At 52.4% G+C, this 24,870-nt stretch overlaps 1 protein-coding gene across 1 annotated transcript in view; it reads left to right on the plus strand.

Moving 5' to 3' along the window:
• CFAP92 (cilia and flagella associated protein 92 (putative)) overlaps positions 1 to 24,870 on the plus strand; it is a 34,503-nt gene continuing 9,633 nt past the window's right edge. The window contains exons 1-10 of the mRNA XM_043442728.1: positions 1 to 344; positions 919 to 1,201; positions 7,131 to 7,321; positions 8,167 to 8,371; positions 9,504 to 9,632; positions 10,515 to 10,590; positions 11,786 to 11,907; positions 16,035 to 16,178; positions 21,490 to 21,674; positions 22,490 to 23,376. Coding sequence (XP_043298663.1) covers positions 940 to 1,201; positions 7,131 to 7,321; positions 8,167 to 8,371; positions 9,504 to 9,632; positions 10,515 to 10,590; positions 11,786 to 11,907; positions 16,035 to 16,178; positions 21,490 to 21,674; positions 22,490 to 23,376 — 2,201 coding nt within the window. The 5' untranslated portion in view covers positions 1 to 344; positions 919 to 939. The remainder of the gene's footprint in view (positions 345 to 918; positions 1,202 to 7,130; positions 7,322 to 8,166; positions 8,372 to 9,503; positions 9,633 to 10,514; positions 10,591 to 11,785; positions 11,908 to 16,034; positions 16,179 to 21,489; positions 21,675 to 22,489; positions 23,377 to 24,870) is intronic.

Below are 24,870 nucleotides of genomic sequence, written 5' to 3' on the forward strand. Positions count from 1 at the left end.
GGAGGCCTGGCGTGCTGCAGTGACGGGGTCGCAAAGAGTCAGACACGACTTGATTGACTGAACTGAACTGAACTGAGGAATCTTCTCGCCCAGCAGCGGCTGAGGCCAGGAGCCCCGCCCCTAGGAGAGCCCCGCCCCCCAGGAGAGCCCCGCCCCGGGGCCACGTGCGTCTCCTAGCAACCGTCAGGCTTAGTTAGGAGGCGGGTCCTGGGGCTTCCCTACCGGCCGGGCGCACCGACAGCGTCTTTCTCGCCGAGGCGGCTGAGCAGCGGCTGTGGGAGCTGACCGACGCCGCGGCCCGAGCCCACGTGACTGCCCAGCGTGCCCCCAAGCAGGTGCCGCAGGTACCCCCTACACACCCCACCCACCCCGGCCCCCAGTGCATCTGGGCAGCCCCTCAGAGTCTTCCGGTGGCCTCCGTGGAGGGCGCTTGGGCCCTGAGCCCAGCACTCGATGCCCGGGCGGGTCTGGCCTGGACGGTCCGCGCCCCCTAACCCTAACCCTAACCCTGACACGTTGGTGTCAGCGTGCTGTCCCCGATGACACGCTCACACTGCCTGGGCACAGCTAACCCGAGACCGGCTCTGCGGGAGCGGAGGGGGCTCCCCGGGGGAGGGGACGCTACCTGGAGCAGGCAGCCGCTGATGAGCTCTGGTGAAAAGAGGGACAGCTGGGAATGGGCGGGCGGGGCCGCCGCTTGGGAAACAGGCTGTGCTCATTAGCATGATTACTGACGGCGCTGTTTTCTGAGTTTCCTTCCGTCTGTACTGGGTTCTCTCCGCGTGCCGGGCAGTCCGAGGCCTCGGCTGGTCGGTGGGGACGGGGCAGGGCATGCGACGAGGAGGGTGGGCCCCCGGCGGGATGCCGGCTTCCCTTCCAGAGCCCTGGGGTGACCGCAGCGCCTCCCTTTCCTGGCAGCCGCCTGGGCCCCCCTGCAGCATGTCGCTGCAGGCCTGGGAGTGGGAGGATGAGGACCAGGCCAGCACGGGGCCCGTGTCCTCCATGGGCAGCTTTCACCAGTCCGGGAGCGAGTGTGAAGCCGACGAGTACCTGAAGGACAGGGCCTGGGCCCAGGAGTCGGACTCCGACCACCGGTGCAGCAGCGAGTCCTCGGAAAGGCCCACCAGTGCCTTCAACTCCGACGTGCCCCACGTCGTCCCCTGCAAGTTCGTCATCTCTCTGGCCTTCCCGCTGACTTCGGGTAAGTGTTAGGGCAGAATTCCAACCCGCTCTGCGGAGAGGGGGTGCACCACTGACCTTTTCCCACGAGTTTGAGGCTCCCGTAAGTGGGGTGGCCGATGCCAGGAGCAGAGGTCCAGAGAGAAACCGTCAGCTTAGGGCCCGCTGTGGGCCAGGCAGGGGGTGGTGTCATAGACTGCACAGACTCAATCCTCTCAAAGTCCCAGGAGGCTCAGTTCGGTCAGTCAGTTCCCTCGCTCAGGCGTGCCCAGTTCTTTGAGACCCCATGAATCGCAGCACGCCAGGCCTCCCTGTCCATCACCAACTCCCAGAGTTTACTCAAATTCATGTCCATCGAGTCGGTGATGCCATCCAGCCATCTCATCCTCTGTCAGCCCCTTCTGCTCCTGTCTTCAGTCTTCCCAGCGTCAGGGTCTTTCCCAATGAGTTGGTTCTTCGCATCAGGTGGCCAAAGTATTGGAGTTTCAGCTTCAGCATTAGTCCTTCCAATGAACACTCAGGACTGATCTCCTTCAGGATGGACCGGTTGGATCTCCTTGCAGTCCAAGGGACCCTCAAGAGTCTTCTCCAACACCACAGTTCAAAAGCATCAATTCTTCAGTGCTCAGCTTTCTTTATAGTCCAACTCTCACATCCATACATGACCACTGGAAAAACCATAGCCTTGACCAGACGGACCTTTGTTGGCAAAGTAACGTCTCTGCTTTTTAATAAGCTGTCTAGGTTGGTCATAGCTTTTCTTTCAAGGAGCGACTGTCTTTTAATTTCATGGCTCCAGTCACCATCTGCAGTGATTTTGGAGCCCCCAAAAATAAAGTCTGATACTGTTTCCACTGTTTCCCCATTTATTTGCCATGAAGTGATGGGACCGGATGCCATGATCTTGGTTTTCTGAATGTTGAGCTTTAAGCCAACTTTTTCACTCTCCTCTTTCGCTTTCATCAAGAGGCTCTTTAGTTCCTCTTCACTTTCTGCCATAAGGGTGGTGTCACCTGCATATCTGAGGTTATTGATATTTCTCCCAGCAATCTTGATTCCAGCTTGTGCTTCTTCCAACCCAGCGTTTCTCATGATGTACTCTGCATATAAGTTAAATAAGCAGGGTGACAATATATAGCCTTGACTTACTCCTTTCCCGATTTGGAACCAGTCTGTTGTTCCATGTCTATTTCTAACTCTTGCTTCTTGACCTGCATACAGATTTCTCAGGAGGCAGGTCAGATGGTCTGGTATGCCCATCTCTTTAAGAATTTTCCACAGTTTGTGGTGATCCACACAGTCAGAGGTTTTGGCATAGTCAATAAAGCAGAACTAGATGTTTTTCTGGAACGCTCTTGTTTTTTCAATGATCCAAAGGATGCTGGCAATTTGATCTCTGGTTCCTCTGCCTTTTCTAAATCCAGCCTGGACATCTGGAAATTCATGGTTCACGTACTGTTGAAGTCTGGCTTGGAGAATTTTGAGCAATACTTTGCTAGCATGTGAGATGAGCACAATTGTGCGGTAGCTTGAACATTCTTTGGCATTGCCTTTCTTTGGGATTGGAATGAAAACTGACCTTTTCCAGTCCTGTGGCCACTGCTGCATTTTCCAAATTTGCTGGCATATTGAGTGCAGCACTTTCACAGCATCTTTTAGGATTTGAAATAGCTCAACTGGAATTCCATCACCTCCACTAGCTTTGTTGTAGTGACTGGTGATGTTATTTATACTTTCTGCAGATAAAGAAGAGATTAAGGCACTTCCCCCCCCCCAGCCCAAACTGATTGTGAATCCCCTAATTCTGTGTTTAAATGCAGACTCTCAGAGGTAATGTATCGAAAGCTACTTGTAGATTTTCAGTGATGGCCATTCTGATCAGTGTGAGGTGACACCACATTGTAGTTTTGATTTTTCATTTCACTAATGATTGTGAATCATGGCATCTGGTCCTGTCACTTCATGGCAAATAGATGGGGCAACAGTGGAAACAGTGGCTGACTTTATTTTTCCGGGCTCCAAAATCACTGCAGATGATGATTGCAGCAATGAAATTAAAAGACGCTTACTCCTTGGAAGGAAAGTTATGACCAACCTAGACAGCATATTAAAAAGCAGAGACATACTTTGCCAACAAAGGTCTGTCTAGTCAAGGCTATGGTTTTTCCAGTGGTTGTGTGTGGATGTGAGAGTTGGACTATCAAGAAAGCTGAGTGCCGAAGAATTGATGGTTTTAAACTGTGGTGTTGTAGAAGACTCTTGAGAGTCCCTTGGACTGCAAGGAGATCCAACCAGTCCATCCTAAAGGAGATCAGTCCTGGGTGTTCTTTGGAAGGACTGAGGCTGAAGCTGAAACTCCAATACTTTGGCCACCTGATGTGAAGAGTTGACTCATTTGAAAAGACCCTGATGCTGGGAAGGATTGAAGGCAGGAGGAGAAGGGGATGACAGAGGATGAGATGGCTGGATGGCATCACTGACTCAGTGGACATGGGTTTGGGTAAACTCTGGGAGCTGATGATGGACAAGGAGGCCTGGCGTGCTGCGGTTCATGGGGTCGCAAAGAGTTGGACACGATTGAGAGACTGAACTGAATGATTGTGATATATGGAGCATCTTTCCATGTGCCTCTTGGCCATCTCTGTGTCTTTTTGGAGAAGTGTCTATGTCTTCTACCCATTTTTTGTTTGGGTTTTTTTTTTTTTTTCATATTAAGCTGTATGACCTGTTTGTATGTTTTCAAAATGAATTCCTTGTTAGTAGAATTGTTTGCAAATATTTTCTCCCAGACCAAAATATCTGAACCAGTCATCAACAGAACTATAAGGAGATGCTGAAATTAATCATCATGGGGGGATAGGTTGTCTTTTCATTCTGTCTGTGGTTCCCTTTGCTGTGCAAAAGCCTTTAAGTTGAATTAGATTCCATTTGTTTGGTTTCTTTTTTATTTTCATCACTCTAGGAGATGGATCCCAAAAAATATTACTGCAGTTTATATCAGAGTGTTCTGCCTATATTTTTCTCTAGGAATTTTGAAGTATCTGGTCTTATATTTAGATCTTTAATCCATTTTGAGTATATTTTTGTGTATGGTGTTAGAGAATGTTCTAATTTCATTATTTTATATGCAGTTGTCCAGTTTTCTGGCACCCTTATTGAAGAGATTGTCTTTTCTCCATTGTATATTCTTTCCTCTTTTGTTATCCATTAGGTGACCACAGGTGCGTGAGGTTCATCTCTGGATACTGTTTAGTTCCACTGATCTGTGTCTGTCCTTGCGCCAGGACCGTGGTGTTTTGATCACTATAGCTTGTAGTGTAGTCTGACGTCAGGAAGCCAGGTTCCTCCTGCTCTGTTCTTCTTTCTCAGTAATACTTTGGGTATTCAGGGTCTTTTGCGTTTCCATTCAAAGTTAAACATTATTTTGTTCTAGGTGTGTGAAGAATGCCATTGACAATTTGAAAGGGATTGTGTTGAATCTGTAGTTTGCTTTGGGTAGTACGGTCACTGTAACAGCGTTGACTTCCAATCCAGTTACATGTGGTCTCTCTCTCCATCTGTGTTGTCTGCAGTTTCTTTCATCAGCATCTTATAGTTCGTGGAGTACAGGTTTCTTGCCTGCTTAGGTAGGTTTTTTCCTCGGTATATCAAGCAGTTCTCCATTTTTTGACATGTCTTTTTTGTTGTCCTACTTGAACTATCCCCCCATGATGATTAATTTCAGCATCTCCTTGTAGTTCTGTTGATGACTGGTTCAGATATTTTGTAAACTGTTTGGTTAGATGTATACCATGTTCAAAACCGACCTATCTCTTCTTGGCAAATTGAACTTTTTGTCGCCGTGTGTGACCTCCTTTATCTATAATGGTACTTTTTATCTTTGGTCTGTTGATACCATGAAACATGCAAAGGATACCTGCAGACACCGCCCAAAAGAACACTGGTGCTTATTTGATCACCTTCAACCTTCACATCTCTGGCAGCCTCTCTTAGACTCATTTTTCTTATTTTGGCACTTGCTCCAAAGGCATTTATAAAGTAGATCGCTGTGCAGCTGCACTTAAGAGACCTTTTGCCTGAAGATATTTTTACAGCATCAGTATCTTTGAAGAACCTATCTTTGGGTAGGTATAAAATTCTAGCTTCAGTGTTTTTTCCTTAAATGCCTCAATATTTATGAACTTATCCATGAATGTTTATGCAAGTTGTTTGTTTTAGAAAAACGAGACCCTACATATCCTATTCTGCAACTTGCTTCTTAATAATTTGATGGTGTATTTCAGATCCCTTACAGGACGTGAGCAGACTTGGTTTTACTTGGTCGGCGTTTGTTTTAAACACCTGTGTGTTGTAGTGTTCCATCCTGTGTGCCTCATTTACCCTTCCCCGAGTCGGTGAACATGTAAGTTGTTTCCAGTTATTCACTAGACATCGTTGTAGTACATTTCTGGGCATATGTGTGGGTCCTTGTGTAGCCTGAATTTTGAGAAGTGGAATTGCTGGGTTTAAGAACTGTGTTTATACTTTTTGGATTGTCGTTCAGTCGCTCAGTGGTGTCTGACTCTTTGCGACCCCACAGACTGAAGCATGCCAGGCTTCCCTGTTTTGCCTATCTCCTGGATTTTGCTCATACTGATGTCCTTTGAGTCCGTGATACCGTCCCACCATCTCATCCTCTGTCGTCCCCTTCTCCTCCTGCCCTCAGTCTTTCCCAGCATAAAGGTCTTTTCCAAAGAGTCAGTTCTTCGCATCAGTGGCCAAAGTATTGGAGCTTCAGCTTCAGTCCTTCCAGTGAATATTTGGGGTTGACTTTCTTCAGGGTTGACTGGTTTGATCTCCTTGCAGTCCATGAACTCTCGAGAGTCTCCTCCAGCACCGCAGTTTGAAGGCATCAGTTCTTCAGTGTTAGTCTTCTTTATGGTCCAGCTCTCACAGCTGTATGTGACAACTGGAAAAACCATAGACGGACCTTTGTAGGCTAAGTATTGTCTCTGCTTTTTAATGCGCTGTCTGGATTTGTCGTTGCTTTTCTTCCAAGGAGTAAGCCTCTTAACTTTTTGGATAGCTGTTGTTGCATTGCCCGCCTTTTTTTGGATAGATAGCGTTGCATCGCCTGCTGACATACTGTAGCGTTTGCGAACCTGTGGATAGGAAGGGAGAGAGTGTGTCTGCTTGCTGGCCCGCCTTGGCTTGGGCCTGAAGGCAGGTCTGCGAAGTGCTGCCGGCTTCCTCATCACCTCCCCCTTCACCAGGATTTCCCCTGCCCCTGAGGACGGCTGTGAGAAGCTCATTCCTGAAGACCTTTGGAGGCTCCTCCTTTGTATAGCAGCCTCCTGGGCGATAAACTGTTGAAATTTTACAGTGACAGCTTTAAAATTGTCAGTTTTATAGAAAGCGGCTCAGAGGGAGCCTTATGGAGTTCCTGAATCATCTTCTCGCGGTGTGTTAAGACTCAGCCTGGAGGCTCCAGTGATGGTCAAGGGCAGGCCTGGGAGGCTGTGCCTCTTGGGGAAGCCCAGAGTCACGTTCCGTGTCCTGCCCTCCCCGCCGCCCCACATCTTACAGCTTCCCTGGTGAGGTTTTGGTGGGCTCAGCCTGGAGTGTCTGCCAGCTTTGCCCCTGCATGACTCGCTGACGTCCCCTGGGGCCCCCCGACCCCAGGATACGCCCCCCCAGGATACGCCCCCTGCAAACCCCTGCTCTGTTGTCTTGTTCACGCCACTGATGTTACACAAATCACATCGTGCTGTGATGTTTGGTTTTAACACCTTTACGGAGATGCTGACCTCAGAGTCATGAGCGGAGGACCCGACACACGTCTTCACGCCGAGCGGGTGGCTGCACAGGGCCCCCCCCAGCCTCCGGCTCTTCTTGGGAGCGGGGAGTCATGGAGGCGGCTCTGCCTTCCCACGTGAGGTTAGGACGGGACTCACTCCATCTGTGTCCTCTAGGTCATAAACGGAAATTTTCGAGTTTGGTTGAAAAATACAGGCGACAGCCTAAAGCGGACAAGCTGGTGGCAAAGGTTCACCATTACTACCACGTCGAGTACGTCCTCCTGCCTGACGACAGGGAGCCTAAAAAGGTCGACGTGCTGCTGTTTCCAACTGTGGCCAAAGTGTTCCTGGACTCGGGAGTGAGGGTGAGCGTGTGTGTGTGTCTGTGTGTGTCTCCGTGTGTGTGTGGCCTTGCCTGTAGTCTGATACCCGCAAGAAACAGGAGGAGCCACAAAGGATGCTGGCTTCCCCTGGAACTTGCTGGAAATTCAAGACCTTGGGCCCCACCCCAGATCTACTGAATGGCAGTGTGCCTGAACGTAATAGCAGCGACCCAAGGATTGTCTATGCAGGTGTTTTCAACCTAAGAATTTCTTTGGAGTTCCCAAAGTTTTGGCAGCTCTTGCTGTTTCTTTCCCGAGAAGGCAATGGCACCCCACTCCAGTATTCTTGCCTGAAAAATCCCATGGACGGAGGAGCCTGGTAGGCTGCAGTCCATGGGGTCGCAAAGAGTCGGACACGACTGAGCGACTTCACTTTCACTTTTCACTTTCATGCACTGGAGAGGGAAATGGCAGCCCACTCCAGGGTTCTTGCCCGGAGAATCCCAGGGACGGCGGAGCCTGGTGGGCTGCCGTCTGTGGGGTCGCACAGAGTCGGACAGGACGGAAGCGGCTCAGCGGCAGCAGCTGTTTGTTTGTATGTGTGCACGGGAGTCCGGGTGTCTGCTCCCGCACACGGGCACGCTACGCTGGGGCGGGGCTCGGGGTCAGGATGGAGAGCGCCTGGGAAGGACACTCTGCACGAAGTGCTTTTCCTTTCATTTTTCCGAGGAACCCAGAGGCGCGCGGGCCCATGTTCGCGGCACCCATTTCCTGATTCCCGACATGAGCTGGGAGCCGGGAGAGGTAGGGACACACAGGCAGACAGCCGGCTCACCATGCCGGCGGTCAGATCCTGGCCCCTGAGAGTCTCCTGTCCTTTCACACAGACCGTCAGGCCATGGCAAGAAGGGGACAGGGTCTGGGTGGCGTGGACCCATGCTTTCAACATCAACGTGACCAAGGAGTTACTGAAGAAAATAAATTTTCACAAAATCACCTTGAAGGTCTGGGACACCAAGGAAAAGGTTTCGAAGAGAGTCAAGTATTTTCGGCTAAAGTCTTCCGGGTTTATGGAAGATCTGGGGTCTTCAGGTAAGTCAGGTGTCCGGGTTTGAGTTGAAACGGTCCCAGGACGTGGTGGCTTCTCACCAGCCGGCAGCAGAAAGCCAGCGTCCCTTTGTTGGGTGCGTCTGGTTTTCGGGGGCCCGTGCTGGCGTCCGTCAGCACAGTGACACCTCTGGCCGCTCTCAGCGCTGGCCAGTGGCCGCTTTGAAGCCCGAGGTCGTGGCTGGCTCCTGCCGTGCCCTCCATTCCTGGCCACCGCTGCCCCCGGCCCAGCGCCCGCTTGGTGACCCTGCCTGGGGTGGCTCTCCTGGGCTCCCTACCCTCGCCTGCCTCCTCTCTCTGCACCCACGTTTTTTCCTGTCTCCTTTCTCCCGCCCCGCTCCCTGATCTTCCTGTATCACCCCTGACACCCTGGCGCTTGCCAGCTCTGCGGCTTCTCACGGCTGCCCAGTGTCTTCAGGAACCAAGTGTGACGTCTGAGCCCAGTCTCAAAGGCATCCTGCCCCTGGCGCCCCGAGCCTTCTTTCTCATCGTCACCATCACCTGCACCCAGGTCCAGCCCTGGTCCCTGAAGACACGAGGCTTCTCCGCATTGCAGGGCCAGCCTCGAGGCACCAGGGGCTCTTGGCCTAATTTCTTCTTCCCAGAGTGTCTTCCATCCTCCAGTACTGCGCCCGGTCTCACCTGTCTCTGCCGTCTTCTTTAACCTTCCCTCTCTCCCTCTCCTCTGCTCGGCTGCTGTCCGCCCCCCCCTTCCACCACTGACAGATGGGCGAGACCCCGAGGGGTGTCGCCCTTGCCGGGGATCGTCCTGCTTTTGGTAAAGGGTGGGTTCCCTGACCGCACGAGGGTGACGGAAGCGTCTGTAGGATGGGCAGGTGGTGATGCCTTCCTTCAAGTGCAGGGTGAGCATCTAACGCAGCCCCGGGCCCAGGCCTAGGGACCTGGTCTGGAGCAGCTGTTGCCGGCGAGGTGGGCGCGGCCTGGTGTTTGGAGGCAGCCCCCCAGCCAGCAGCTCCCCCAGGAGGCAGCGGCCTCCCCTGTCAGTGCTCCAGCGCGGGGAGAGGGACGCTCACCCGGTGGGTAAGGAGTTTCTGATAAGCAGTAAGTGTGTTCCTGATGAGTCGAGTCAGCGATGCTATCTTCTCCTGTGTTCTAGAGGAAGTGAAAAATTTGGTTTTAAGTCAGAGAAGATTGTCTGAACATGGCGTTCACGTCAAAGAGCAGCAGTGCCAGGAACACACACCAGAGAAGCTGGAAAAACCGAGATCTGCGAAGCCAGCGCACGGTGAGTGGAGGCGACCTTCGTGGGTCCGCCGAGCGCGGACCCCGGCGGGAAGGCGGCTGGCTGGGGGTCCCGGGTGACGCGTGCGCGCTGGCGTCCGCGGGGGGCGCCTCGTGCTCTGAGGGTGGGGTCAGGGGTGTGGTCCCCCCCAACCTGCAAATCACTGTTGTTGATTCTTTCATTTTGGTCACTTACAAAAAACCCTTCTCTAAGTGGAGATGTGATATAGTTTTTGTTTGTTTTTTAGAAGAGTCAGTAAAAAGAGAAAAGTATAAAACAAGCAGGGGATATAACGGATCGTTCGGTCACCAGGAACAAACTGTGCAGTGTCTTGGTTATCCTGTTACGGCCGATTCTTTTGTTTTTGTGCTAAGATTTTTTTTTTTTTAAAATACAGATGAGGTTATTCTGGGTACATAATCTTCTAGTGTGAGATCATTGCATCATCCCCTTCTATTTCCTTACCAACTTTCCGTAAGCTTCGTGTGTGGTGGCTTCATAGTATTTCCTCTGCTAGTACCGCTGTGATTTGCTTCGCTGTTCCCTGTCGGTGGGAACAAAGGAAACTCGGGGGTCTTTTCAGTAGTTTCCAGTGTAAACTGCTGAAGCAGCCGGGTGAGCAGATCCTAGACTTCTTTTTTGTTCTCTGTGGAGTATTACATAAGGACTTAGAGGCCTTTCTTGCCTCCGTTTGTCCAGATCATCATAGTTATCTGTATGTTCACTCATTGAGTCGTGTGTTATCCACAGACATTTTGCTGGACGCTTGGGGGCTGCGGCGCAGGGGCTGGCACTGCAGGTGTGTCCAGGGCCCTTGTTCTGGGTGAGCGCGTGCAGGGCGGGAGGCTTGGAGACGCTGGCTCATGTGGTCGGCTTCTCTCCCAGCAGATACGGAAACTCTTCCCGGGAACCCCGAGGACCATGAAAAGCTACGCAGGTCGGAAGAGCTTGCCACAGTCCAGTAAGGAGGGCCCCGTGCTGTTTTTGGGGGTGTGGGAAGGGGGCCTCCTCTTCTTCTTGCCCCGCAAGCCCCCCTCCCAGAGTCGCATGGAGTTTTGGTCGCTTCGCTTACCCAGGAGCTCACGTGGTCCAGGTGGGAGGCACAGAACCGCGAAAGGCTCTCTGAGTCCTCTGAGCCCGTGCCGGGCGTCAGGCCCCTGCTTCTGGCTGCGGTGGTGCATTTCATGTTATCCTCAGCTCCATCACTCTGGGAGTGGCATTACCATCTCCATTTTCTCCATGAAGGGACTTCGAGGCTAAGTGGTTGGCACAAGTTATAAAACTAGAATCCTTGGGAGGCTTGGGGGCGTTAGTAAAGCCGGAATCCCAGCCCATACCATTGGACAGCTGAGTATAGTCCACTGCACCTCCTGATGGGAGGGCAGTTGTTCCTGGACCTCCTGGAGCCTCGGGGGGGAACCAGAGAAGGGGGCTTCTAAGACGCTGTGGGGACCGGGGGGAGAAGGGAGATCCACCTGGTGACTTGGGGGGATGGGATGGGAAGGACCAAGAGAACTGTCATGAAAAGAAATTGTACTGAAGTCCAGGAGCTTCACAACATGGCATTAGCTTCTTCTGTAAGCAAAGTGACTCAGAGCACATCATTAAAAATGTCAGTGAAGAGTTTTTTTTGCAGGAATTTATAGATTTATATGGAGAGAATTGAAATTTTTACATTATGAAGTTCCCCCATCCATGATCATGGTAGATCTTTTCACCTAATTCTGTTTCTCCTTTATGACATTTAATACGGTGAATTTTTTTTTTTTCTTGTAGATGTTGTGGGTAATTCCTGTAAGTGAATTCCTGGATATTTTAGAGTTTTCAGTTGATTTTTTAAAAATCAATAATATATTTTTAATCATCATACTTGATAATGCAAGGTTGTCTGCAGAGTGGCAGCCTCATCATTAGCGGGAATTTGTTAGAAACGGGGCCTCAGGCCACCCAAGGCTTGCTGAACCACAACCTGCATTTTATTCAGTAACCGTCTCTGGCGACTCAGATGCATGTTAACATGTTAGAGGCAGTAGTTTAAAGGAAGGCAGTGTCATCTCTTTGAGAATCTGCTTACATTCAGCCCAGTAAATAGATTCTTAGCTCCGCTCCCTAGTTTGTCTCACTTTCCTTTATTTTTCTCTTTGCGCATTCTCTAGATGGGGCGATTCCAAACCGGTCACTCCTTTGGGAGGGGCAGCCACGACAGAGGTGAAGGAGCTAATTGAGAAGCCGTCATTTATCAGCTTGACAAAACTGTTAGAGAAGCAGAAATTTCAGAGTAAGTTGGGACGGGCTTTTGGAACTTTATAGTATGACTGGACCTGAAAGAGAATTATGAAACGTTTCAAATTCGGAATTCTTCGATAAGGTTCCCATGTTAATCATAAGTAAAAATACTTGTTGCGGGTTTTACTGACACAGGCTGCCTCACCATCCACCCATTCTTTGCCACCAGTGTTTCTGTGCCCCTGGCCCATCGTGTTGTGTGAGCGAGCTTAGTCGCTCGGTCGTGTCTGACTCTCTGACCCCATGGACTGCAGCCCACCAGGCTCCTCAGTCCATGGGATTTTTCAGGCAAGAATACTGGAGTGGGTGGCCATGCCTTCCTCCAGGGGATCTTCCTGACCCAGGAATCAAGCCCAGCTCTCCCACATTGCAAGTGGATTCTTAACCATCTCAGTCACCAGGGAACGGGGGACATGAAAATCTGTAATACTGACCAGAGACGTCCAGAAAATTAATCACACCTCCGTGTGATTGATGCTGTGTTGGGTATAGATATGTGGGCTGAGGCGTGTGTGGAGAGACTCTTTGGAAGCTGGGAAGGTGCATGCTTCTTAGGGTGGAACCAGGGAAACTGCATCCTAGGTCCTTAAACAGGAGCTGCTCTTGGAAGCGTGTATCTGAGAGTCAGGCTCCCAGCGAGGGTCCTCGGATCCCTGAGTCCGCCTCCTCCTCCTTGGCTTAGATTTCCTCACCAGGTTTTCAGCAAACTGTTGCGTCTCCCAGGTTCCAGAGCCAGCACACAGGACACTTGCTCCCCGTTCCCCATTCACTCGACTGTAACTGCAGCAGAGCATCTCTTTAACCCATCCCTGGGTTGGGAAGGTCGCCTGGAGGAGGGCATGGCAACCCACTCCAGTGTTCTTGCCTGGAGAATCCCCACCGACAGAGGAGCCTGGGGCTACAGTCCGTGGGGTCACAAAGTGTCGGACATGCCAGGGAAGCCCTGAACCTGCCTCTTTTCCTGTGATGTAGGACCTAACAGAAGCAGAAGATATTAAGAAGAGGTGGTAAGAATACACAGAAGAACTGTACAAAAAAGGTTTTAATGACCCAGATAACTGCAATGGTGTGATCACTCACCTAGAGCCAGACATCCTGGAATGCGAAGTCAAGTGGGCCTTAGGAAGCGTCCCTTCGAAAAAAGCTAGGGGAGGTGATGGAATTCCAGTTGAGCTATTTCAAGTCCTAAAAGATGATGCTGTTAAAGTGCTGCACCCAACATGCCAGCAAATCTGGAAAACTCAGCAGTGGCCACAGGACTGGAAAAGGTCAGTTTTCATTCCAATCTCAAAGAAAGGCAATGCCAAAGAATGTTCAAACTACCACACAATTGCACTCATCTCACACGCTAGCAAAGTAGTACTCAAAATTCTCCAAGCCAGGCTTAAAACAGTATATGAACTGTGAACTTCCAGATGCTCAAACTGGATTTAGAAAAGGCAGAGGAACCAGGGATCAAATTGCCAACATCCATTGGATCATCGAAAAAGCAAGAGAGTTCCAGAGAAACATCTACTTCTGCTTTATTGACTACGCCAAAGCCTGAAAGTGAAGTTGCTCAGTCGTGTCTGACTCTTTGTGATCCCATGGACTGTAGCCTACCAGGTTCCTTCATCCATGGGATTTTCCAGGTAAGAATACTGGAGTGGATTGCCATTTCCTTCTCTAGGAGATCTTCCCGACCCAGGGATTGAACCTGGGTCTCCCACATTGTAGGCAGACGCTTTACCGTCTGAGCCACCAGGGAAGTCCTTTTGACAATGTGGATCACAACAAACTGTAGAAAATTTTTGAAGAGATGGGAATACCAGACCACCTTTCCTGCCTTCTGAGAAATCTGTATGCAGGTCAAGAAGCAACAGTTACAACCGGACATGGAACAACAGACTGGTTCCAAATAGGGAAAGGAATACGTCAAGGCTGTATATTGTCACCCTGCTTATTTAACTTCTGTGCAGTGTACATTATATGAAATGCCGGGCTGGATGAAGCACAAGCTGGAATCAAGATTGCCGGGAGAAATATCAATAATGTCAGATATGCAGATGACACCACCCTTATGGCAGAAAGTGAAGAAGAGCCTCTTGATGAAAGTGAAAGAGGAGAGTGAAAAAGTTGACTTAAAGCTCAACATTCAGAAAAACTAAGATCATGGCATCTGGTCCCATCACTTCATGGCAAATAGGTGGGGAAACAATGGAGACAGTGAGTGACTTTATTTTCTTGGGCGCCAAAATCACTGCAGATGATGACGGCAGCCATGATATTAAAAGACGCTTGCTCCTTGGAAGAAAAGCTATGACCAACCTAGACAGCTTATTAAAAAGCAGAGACATTACTTTGCCAACAAAGGTCCGTCTAGTCAAAGCTTTGGTTTTTCCAGTGGTCATGTATGGATGTGAGAGTTGGACTATAAAGAAAGCTGAGCACCGAAGAATTGATGCTTTTGAACTGTGGTGTTGGAGAAGACTCTTGAGGGTCCCTTGGACTGCAAGGAGATCCAACCAGTCAATCCTGAAGAAAATCAGTCCTGAATACTCATTGGAAGGACTGATGGTGAAGCAGAAACTCCAATACTTTGGCCACCTGATGTGAAGAACTGACTCATTGGAAAAGACCCTGATGCTGGGAAAGATTGAAGGCAGGAGGAGAAGGGGACGACAGAGGGTGAGATGGTTGGATGGCATCACCCACTCAATGGACGTGAGTTTTAGTAGGCTCCGGGAGTTGGTGATGGACAGGGAGGCCTGGCGTGCTGCAGTCCATGGGGTCGCAAAGGGTCCGACACTACTGAGCGACTGAACTGACTGACTGATGCCAGTCCGGCCCCTTCGCCCCTCCCGGCCTCGCTGAGAGACGTTTGGATGGTCACCAGTTTCGGATCGCTGCCGGCGGTGGTGACCGTCCTCGCTGGGGCTCCAGCGTGCGTGCAGAAGGCTCCGGGCGCCTGCCCTGCTGGTTCCCGGGTGGAGGACACGCTCGCCGGTCACTCGGGAGATGCTGCTGGTTCAGTCCTGGTTGAACCTCTCTGCCCTCCTGAGGGCAGCAGTGAGAATTCCCACTTCTCTGTGTCACCCTCGCTCGGCAGAGTCAGGGGCCCAGTTCCTGATTCGTGGGGTCGGGAGCGTCTAGGAGTCATTGCCCTATTTGTGTGTCTTCGTTTATGTTGTTCTGTTGGGTTGAAATGATTTTTCCTATTGATCCCCAAGCCTCACTTTTTAGGGTCCTTTGAATAATTCTGCATAGTTTCATGCTCTGGAAGCACCCCAGGCTGGGATGTATCTTACCGTTTCCCTGCACGTGGGCTGTCTGTCACGTGTGGCAGGTATTCACCTCTTCTTCCCCAGCTTGTACCTTGGGGAACAGTTTAGAAACCTGTGCTCATCCAGACGGCCGTCTATAGTCTCCCACATATTCTTCTAATGGTTTTGAAGGTTTTCTTTCCCATCTTCAGTCTGCAACTCATTTTGCATATGGCATGAGGTGCCCAGTGGTTTAATTTGCCTCCACATGGATAGTCGGCATCCTGAGTCACCGAGTCCATCCTTTCCCACTGATGTGAAGCGCTCCCTTGGGCCCCTGTCGCGTCCCCCTTTGTGTGTGACTGTTCCTGGGTGTTTGCCCGGAAGGGTCTGTTCCATCGGTCTTTCTGCCACAGAACCAACAGCTTGTGGTTTTAGTCGCCCAGGCTTCTGCATCTTATCATCTCCTTTTTCTTCCTGATCTGAGCTGGGTTCTGGGCTGAGCCTCTCACGGGCGTTTCCCCCTCTCTCTTTGACAGACAGGGGGGATTGAGGCTCAGATTGCTCACGGCGCTTGCCCCACAGGTGGCAAGGAGCTGATTCTGGAACTTTGATGGCTCAGCTTCTGGGCCCAGCCGTCAGCCCTGCGCTGAGGTTAAGAGCCAACGTGGAGGAGAACCTGTATGTTTTCCGTGGCTGGTGTCATCATGGCAGGCTCTGGGCAGCGGTGGGTGGGGGGACCAGGACACCCCTGATTTCCTCCTGCGTGTGACGCCAGCTGGCCTGCTGGCCACAGGTGGATGCCACCGGGATGGGGCGGGAGCCTCTGACTCCAGGGAGCCCTCCCTGACACTCTTCCCTTCCTCTGATTTCACAGTTAAACGGAGAGAGTCGGACGGCAGGAGGAAGATGCAGAGGAGGAGGAAGTCCCGAGCGGAGGAGGAGGTGGATGTGAGGCTGGCGGGCCACGGGAGGCACGGCAGCTTTTCCATCCAGCTGGAGGTCCTGCCGCTCCTCGCAGGTAGGCGCCCGGCGGCCAGGCAGGCGGGTCTGCGACGGGACACCCGCAGGGACCGTGCCCCCGCCCAGGGTGGTGAGCGTCCTCACTGTTCAGGGCGGGACACGGGGGCACAGAGAGGCCAAACAGATCGCTCAGCGAGCAAGCGGGCCTAGGATTCCAACCCAGGTCTGATCGCAAAGTCCAAGCAAGCGTGAGGGTGACAGACGGCCCAGCCTTGTCTGCAAACGGAACTGCTGCTCTGTGTGAACGCTGCTCCTAAACGCGTCTGGTGCAGGAAGTGGGGAGAGGTAAGCAGCGTTTATGTCCTGCCGTTGGCTTCTCAGGACAAACTCTGACCCAGTGAACTGTGGGTGTTGGCGGTATAGGGCGTGGTTATCATCATCACTGTTTTTTCCGTGAGGAATCCGAACTCAGAAGTCAAACAACTTCCCGGAGGACACACAGCTTAGGGGCAGAACAAGGGTTTGCGTCTTTTGCTCTGCGACATCCATCCCAGTTTATAAACTAGGTTGATTGAAAATAAATAGGTATTCTGTCCATGTGTTTAGATGATGGAAAAAATTAGCTGATTGGGTAAAATTCTCTGACTTTGTATTAAAAGAGTAACACGGAGGGAATCCTTGTTTTTCAGAGAAAGGAATCTCAGACTTAACTTCACTGGGGGTTTTTTGACCATCAGGGTGAGTTAGCGCTGCCTTCTGGCTGATCTGAAGAAGCAGCTTAGGTAGACTCAGAGGGTCACTCTCCAGGTTCAGGAATGCTGCGAAAATTCTTGTTCCCATAGGCACTTGGGTTGATATGTTTTGGGGAAACACTCTTTTCAGTTCACACTTTCAGACAGATTTTTGAAGATCAGTGTCACCCAAAGTGAGTTTTCAGGGACTCCTCGCGCACTGCCCGAGCCATGTCCAGGACGACCACGCCTCCACGCAGCCGCCCCCGAGACCCCTCCTGGGGCAGCGTCTTGGGTTTCACGCTGCTTTGGTCTTGAACGCGGCGGAACCGCTGCGGCTGCAGCTGGGTGGGCCCCGGGGACCTGCCTGGCCGGCTCCTGACTTTGCAGTGAGGGGAGGGGGACGCCCGACTGGAGACATGCCTGCCGGAGGGACGTGTCCGCCAGCTGAAGCTGAGAGGTGTGGGCTCCGCTCCCCGTAAGCTCTGCCGTGATGGCCTTGTACACGGGGACAGGGACTGCAGGGGTGACACGCCGGCTGCGAATTCTGGCTCAGCCGCTTCCCAGCAGGTTGCCTGCTTCCTCTGAGCCTCAGTGTCCTCATCTGTGAAATGGGGACAGTGACTCCCTTCCCCCCAGGGGTGTAGAAAGGATCACAAAAGATGCTGTGTGTGAACGGCTCTGCGGGGAGCCCTGCACACGGCAGGATCAGACAGGCTGCTGCTGAGGAGGTTGCTCCTTTGCCAGGATGTCTGCTGACGGGGGAGCTGCGCCCATGGCGCCTCCAGCAAGGGAAGCAGAGAGACCCTGCCCCCCGGTGCCGACGCCACGGTTTGTGGTCACAAGCTGCAGGTGGCCACGGCTCATCAAGCCGGGTGTAGGTTTCTTTTCCCATAAAATATAATAGCTTGAGATTGGTGCTTTTGATCTGTGGTGTGGAGAAGACTCTTGAGAGTCCCTTGGACTGCAAGGAGATCGAGCCAGTCCATCCTAAAGGAAATCAGTCCTGGGTGTTCATTGGAAGGACTGATGCTGAAGCTGAAACTCCAGTACTTTGGCCACCTCATGCGAAGAACTGACTCACTGGAAAAGACCCTGATGCTGGGAAAGATTGAAGGCGGGAGGAGAAGGGGACGACAGAGGATGAGATGGTTGGAGGGCATCACTGACTCGATGGACTTGAGTCTGAGTAAACTCCGGGAGTTGGTGATGGACAGGGAGGCCTGGCGCGCTGCGATTCGTGGGGTCACAGAGAGTCGGATGTGACTGAACAAGTGAGAAACAACACAGTCCTAAACTCGCGCGACTGGTTGGTCATCTTCGATGTCTGATTAGGCCACAGACGCGGAACACCTTGGTGGTGAGTGTTGTTGGCCAGTGCGAGTTCAGAAGGGTTCCGTGTTTGGAGCGGGCTCTTTCTTGTACCGCGCAGTGGAGCGACCGCACGGGTCACGCAGGCGTGGTGTGGACCCTGGCCCCGCTGCTTGTCGGCCGGAGCCCTTGGATGATCACTTGACGGGCCTGGCCCTGTTGAGTCCGAGTGTGGCCGCGTGCACAGACCTGGGGGCGCCCACTCCGGCCGCCTTCCTTCTGTGAGTCAGTGGCTCTCTCCTCGGGCGCTCGCGCCCCGGGGACGCGTGGCGCCGTGTGAGGCGTGTTCAGGGGTCACAGGTGGGAGCGGGAGGCTGTGGACGTCCCATGATGCGCAGAATGGTCCCCGACAGAGAACTGCCTGTCCCCCGGCCTCAGCAGTGCTGAGGCTGAGCCCGCTGCCCGGGATCCTGGCGGACACCACCTGAAACGCCTGAATGAGGCTTTGAGTAGGTGTTTGCACTGGAGATGAGTAGCAAGGAGAGATTAGAAAGCCTTCCTCAGCAATCAATGCAAAGAAATAGAGGGAAACAATAAGAATGGGAAAGACTAGAGATCTCTTCAAGAAAATCAGAGAGACCAAGGGAACATTTCATGCAAAGATGGGCTCAATAAAGGACAGAAACGGTAGGGACCTAACAGAAGCAGAAGATATTAAGAAGAGGTGGTAAGAATACACAGAAGAACTGTACAAAAAAGGTTTTAATGACCCAGATAACTGCAACGGTGTGATTACTCACCTAGAGCCAGACATCGTGGAATGCGAAGTCAAGTGGGCCTTAGGAAGCGTCACTTCGAAAAAAGCTAGGGGAGGTGATGGAATTCCAGTTGAGCTATTTCAAGTCCTAAAAGATGATGCTGTGAAAGTGCTGCACTCAATATGCCAGCAAATCTGGAAAACTCAGCAGTGGCCACAGGACTGGAAAAGGTCAGTTTTCATTTCAATCCCAAAGAAAGACAATGCCAAAGATTGTTCAAACTACCACACAGTTGCACTCATCTCACACACTAGCAAAGCATTGCTCAAAATTCTCCAACCAGACTTCAACAGTACATGAACCGTGAACTTCCAGATGTTCAAGCTGGATTTAGAAATGGCAGAGGAACCAGAGATCAAATTGCCAACATCCATTGGATCATCAAAAAAGCAAGAGCATTCCAGAAAAACATCTGCTTTCTTGACTATGCCAAAGCCTTTGACTGTGTGGATCACAATAAACTGTGGAAAATTTCAAGAGATGGGAATACCAGACCACCTGACCTGTCTCTTGAGAAACCTGTATGCAGGTCAGGAAGCAACAGTTAGAACTGAACATGGAACCATAGACTGGTTCCAAATTGGGAAAGGAGTACGTCAAGGCTGTATATTGTCACCCTGCTTATTTAACTTATATGCAGAGTACATCATGCAAAATGCCAGGCTGGATGAAGCACAAGCTGGAACCAAGATTGCCGGGAGAAATATCAATAACCTCAGATATGCAGATGACACCACCCTTAGGGCGGAAAGCGAAGGACTAAAGAGCCTCTTGATGAAAGTGAAAGAGGAGAGTGAAAAAGTTGGCTTAAAACTCAACAGTAAGAAAACGAAGATCATGGTATCTGTTCCCACCACTTCATGGCAAATAAATGGAGAAACAATGGAAACAGTGAGAGACATTATTTTGGGCTCTAAAATCACTGCAGATGGTGACAGCTGCCATGAAATTAAAAGACACTTGCTCCTTGGAAGGAAAGCTATGACCAAGCTAGACAGAATATTAAAAAGCAGAGACGTTACTTTGCCAACAAAGGTCCGTCTAGTCAAGGCTATGGTTTTTCCAGTAGTCTTGTATGGATGTGAGAGTTGGACTATAATGAAAGTTGAGCACCAAAGAATTGATGCTTTTGAACTGTGGTGTTGGAGAAGACTCTTGAGAGTCCCTTGGACTGCAAGGAGATCCAACCAGTCCATCCTAAAGGAGATCAGTCCTGAATATTCATTGGAAGGACTGATGCTGAAGCTGAAACTCCAATACTCTGGCCACCTGATGCAAAGAACTGACTGATTGGAAAAGACCCTGAAAGATTGAAGGTGAGAGGAGAAGGGGATGGCAGAGGATGAGATGGCTGGATGGCATCACCGACTGGATGGACATGAGTGTGAGCAAGCTCCAGGAGTTGGTGATGGACAGGGAGGCCTGGCGTGCTGCAGTCCATGGGGTCGCAAAGAGTTGGAGATGACTGAGCGACTGAGCTGAGCTGAACTTGCACTGGAGTGTCCTTCTAAACTGGGTGGTCTTCTGTGAAAAGGCTGACAAAGTCCTAGAACACAGATCATAATCGGCGATGGCCCTAAGCAGTTGGTTTGTTGAAGAGAGTCACGAGGGCGCGGGGAGGGGTCCCCCAGGAGGTGCCCGTGGCCCCTGCAGACATGCCCAGTCTGGGCCCAGGACTTGTTCTGGAAGCAGCTGCTCTCTTTGACTGCGAGTGCCTTATTTACCAGCATCGTGAACAGAAGCGAATGGGTCTTTTTGTGCACGGCCCCTGTGCTAGCAGAGCCCACGATTCCGCCACCTTCCTGCATGTAAGCCGCCGTCATCCCTTCAGCCTAAGAGGGGCGGGATCTCTGCTCCTCTTGCACACGAGGGTACGGAGCCTCAAGGAGCGTGTGAGTGGTTGCAGGCCACACGGTGACTGACAGATCTAGGCTTTGAAACTCACCAGGCCTCTCTGCTTGCAGAGCTGGAGCTTAGGTGATTTTTTGTTCTTCTTAGCCTTCACCAGTGTATCTCCTCCCGCTGAGATGTATGGGCCCCTCTTTAAGAGAAAAGTGTTCTCCCAGCCAAGTCCTGCTTCCTTTCTGCAGTCGCACTTCTGCAAAACCGCGACTGAGCCCTCACGCCACAGCCGCCAAAGGCCGTGCACGCAGAGCCCCTGCCCTGCAACGAGGGAAGCCGGGGCACCGCACCCAGGGAGTGGCCCCCGCTCAGCTGCAAGCGGGGAAGAATCCACATGGCCATGAAGATCCAGCACCCAGCCCAGCCAAAAATAAAGAAACGAAAGTGTTTTTAAAAAAGGCACACACTTAGATTCAGGAACCTGTGAGACCCCAGTGGAGAAAGGGCTGTCGACGTGGTGCCGGTGGGCGCTCCCCCGTTGTGACCGGTGTCTTGGGTTTTCCTCCTCGAGGTGTAACTTTGTCTCCGGCGCTCCGGTTCCCCGGCCCCCCGTCCTTGTCTCAGGGCCGTCTTCGGGAACGGGCTCGCCCTGTGTGTCTGTCCTCAGGATGGCAGTCTGTCGTGAGCCACGGCACTGGGAGGTCGGCCAACATCTTAGATTGCTTCTTGATGCTGAAAACAGAGGTTCCCCTCATGACGGAAGAGCAGAAGCAGGATCTGAACCCCATGACCATAAAGATCAAGTGCGTCTCCTCCCTCCCGTTGCAGCCCGTGCCCATCACGGAACTAGAGGTGAGCGTGAGCTGGGCTGGCTGCTGTCGGAGCGGCTCTTCCCGGCCGTCTGCCCCTCACCTGCCGTCCCCTTCCCCCCACCAGGCCCCACTGTGACGGCGCAAATTCTCTGAGGCCAGGGTTGGAAGTAGATTTCTCCAGAAAGTCTTTTTCATTATTTCTTCCGGGTACCTGGGAAGCCATACCAAACCAGCCTGGATTATTTTCAAATACTTTTCAGCATCGGCCTTTATTTCAGGAAAACAAACAGCGCCCTGGTACTAGCGGTGTGCATTTGGACCACACGCTATGTGAACGGGCAGTTTCTGATGCTACAGTCTTAGCATGTGCAAGCTTCCCTGTTTCTGTGTGAACACAGGCCTGCGCCTGCCTCCGCCTGCCAGGCCGCTTACACCCAGACCCCACTTCTGCGTGGGCGCTCTATATGCTCAGGGTGACCCATGCCGCCCCCCACGTGCCTGTCTGGGACACACGGGTTCCCTGTCCTGAAGGCCTCTCCTCTCCGGCTTCTCCGTGTCTGCCCCTGGACGAGAGGAGGCACGGGGCCTATCCGCGTGGCCCTGGCCGTCCCCCGGGGTGGGGGGGCCTTGGGGCTCGCTGAGCCCTCCCAGCCGCCAGCTCAGGGCCCTGCCCGAGGCCCTGGGTCCTTGCAGTGGCCTGCAGAGCCGGCTCTGTCCTTGGGGCTCGCAGATGCCGAGCCGAAGACCACAGGGGCTGTCACGGTAGGGGGCGGGGGGCGATGAGCCGCGGTGCTGGGATTTGAGCGGAGGGGAGGGGTCGGGGACAGGGGGTGACCCCGGCCCTGCCGTCTGCAGCGGCTCTGCAGCCCCGTGTATTGCAGGTACCAGTTCCACAGGGCCCCGGTGCACCGGACCGAGGGCCAGCCACACGGGAGCCACGTGTGCTTCCAGGACGTCAACGTGATCTTCCTGGGGGCCATGCAGCCCAGCGACCTGAGGGAGTACCTCGAGGGGCCCCCCATGGTGGTGGAGGTGCACGACCGGGACCGCAAGTCCGAGAGCTGTTCCCGCAAGCCCACCCTGTTCGGGGAGGACCCGCTGGACGCGTACCTCAACCTCCAGGCCCTCATCTCCCCCGGAGACACGGAGAGCAACCCCTTTGAGGCCCAGGAGACGATGTGGGACCCGCACGGCGTGGCCCGGGTCAGCTTCGCCGACCTCCTCCTCGGCCACAAGTACCTGAACCTGGCCGCCCCCGTGCACAGCTGCGAGCCCTGGGCCGCCCCGCTGGGCCACGGCCGCAGGAGCGGGCGCGCGGCGGGGCCCCGGGGCCCCAGGGACGGCCCGATGCCGCCGGGGGACTACGTGGAGGCCAGCTGCCTGCTGAAGCTGCGCGTGGACGTGGCGGTGCCTCTGCGCGGCGGGCCGGGCGGTGCCGACGCCGCGCCCTCCCCGTTTGGCCGCGTGGTCTTCGTGTTCGAGGCCGGGCAGCTCTCCCTGCTGCACGGCCTCCTGCAGGACGTCACCACGATCAACGCCAGGGCCCTGGCCCTGGACTCCTACCCGCCGGAGGACATCCAGCAGATCCTGTCCGCCTTCAAGATCCGGGTGAACACCCAGGAGCAGCCCGACCTGGACGTGCTCACCGGCATCTACCTGCTGGACGGGAAGGTCCACGTGCTCGTCCTGGAGGGCCTGGCCGACCGCGGCCTCCAGCGGCTGTGGGCCCGCCACCAGAGCCGGTACGGGGCCGCCTGTCAGGGCGGTGGGGGGCTTTCGAAGTCGAGCTCGGGGTGTGTCGCCGCCGGCGGGAGGCGTCTGGTTCAGTGTCGTGTGTGTGATCAGTCGCATCTGAGTCTCTGTGACCCCGTGGACTGTAGCCCGCCAGGCTCCGCTGCCTCTGGGATCCTCCAGGCAAGACTACTGGAGTGGGTTGCCGTTGCCTTCTCCAGGGGACTTCCCCACCCAGGGATCAAACCCCCATCTCTTGAATCTCCTGCATCGCAGGTGGGTTCTTTACCACTGAGCCGCCGGGGAAGTGATGGACACGTCACAGTTTAACCAGACTGCCGTTGTCTCTTGCTCAGATTTCACCAAAAAAATCTTTTGGTGGTTCATCTTAGTCTTCAAATTTCACATAAATGAAAACATGACGTGTTTGTCTTTCTCTGATTTACATCACGAAGCACAAGATGGGTCCACCCGTCTTGGTGCACATGGCCGAATTTCATCATCTTTCATGGCTGCGTAATACCCCAGTGCATCTATAGATCACGTCTTTATCCTTCCATCTGCTGATGGGCACTTAAAACAGCCATACCTGGGATGTTGTAAGTTGGGGTGCGTATATATTTTGGAAGTATTGTTTTCATTTTCTCTGGATAAATATTCAGGAGTGGAATTGCTGGGTCATCTAGGAGCCCTATTTTTAATTTGTTGAGGAACCCCCATACTGTTTTCCTTAATGGTCAGTTTACATTCTCACCAAAAGCATACCCAGGTTCCCCTTTCCCACAGCCTCACCAACGCGCTATTTCTCATCTTTGTGATGCTAGCCATTCTGATAGGCGTGAGGTGCTATCTTGTGGTTTTGATTTACTTTTTCCTAATAACTAATAATATTGAACATATTTTCCTATACCTGGTGGCCATGTGTGTCCCTTCTTTGGAAAAATGCCCTTTCAGTTCCTGTGCCCATTTAGTGATTGGGTTGAGTTACATGAGTTCTTCGTATATTTTGGATGTTAATCCCTTATCATATACTTTGCAAGTGTTCTCTCCCATTCAGTAGGTTGCCTTTATGCTTTGTTGATGGTTTCCTTTCCTGGGTAAAAGCTTTTAAGTTCGATTAGGTCCCGTTTGTTTTATTTTTGCTTCTGTTTCCCTTGCCTGAGCTGTGTCTGTGTTTAATCACTCAGTCGTGTCTGACTCTTTGTGACCCTGTGGACTGTACCCCACTGGGCGCCTCTGTCCATGGGATTCTCCAGGCAAGGATACTGGAGTGGGTCGCCATTCCCTTCTCCGGGGGAATCTTCCTGACCCAGGGATCGAACCCAGGTCTCCTGCATTGTAGGCAGATTCTTTACTCTCTGAGCCACTGGGGAGACAGACCAAAAAATATATTTCTAGGACCAGTGTCAAAGAGGTTACTGTTCTCCTAACAGTTTTATGGTTTCAGGTCTTGTATTTAGATCTGTGATCAATTTTGAGTTTATTATGTATATGATGTGAGAAAA

Source organism: Cervus canadensis, chromosome 22 (assembly GCF_019320065.1).
Source record: "Cervus canadensis isolate Bull #8, Minnesota chromosome 22, ASM1932006v1, whole genome shotgun sequence".
NCBI classification, from domain to species: domain Eukaryota; kingdom Metazoa; phylum Chordata; class Mammalia; order Artiodactyla; family Cervidae; genus Cervus; species Cervus canadensis.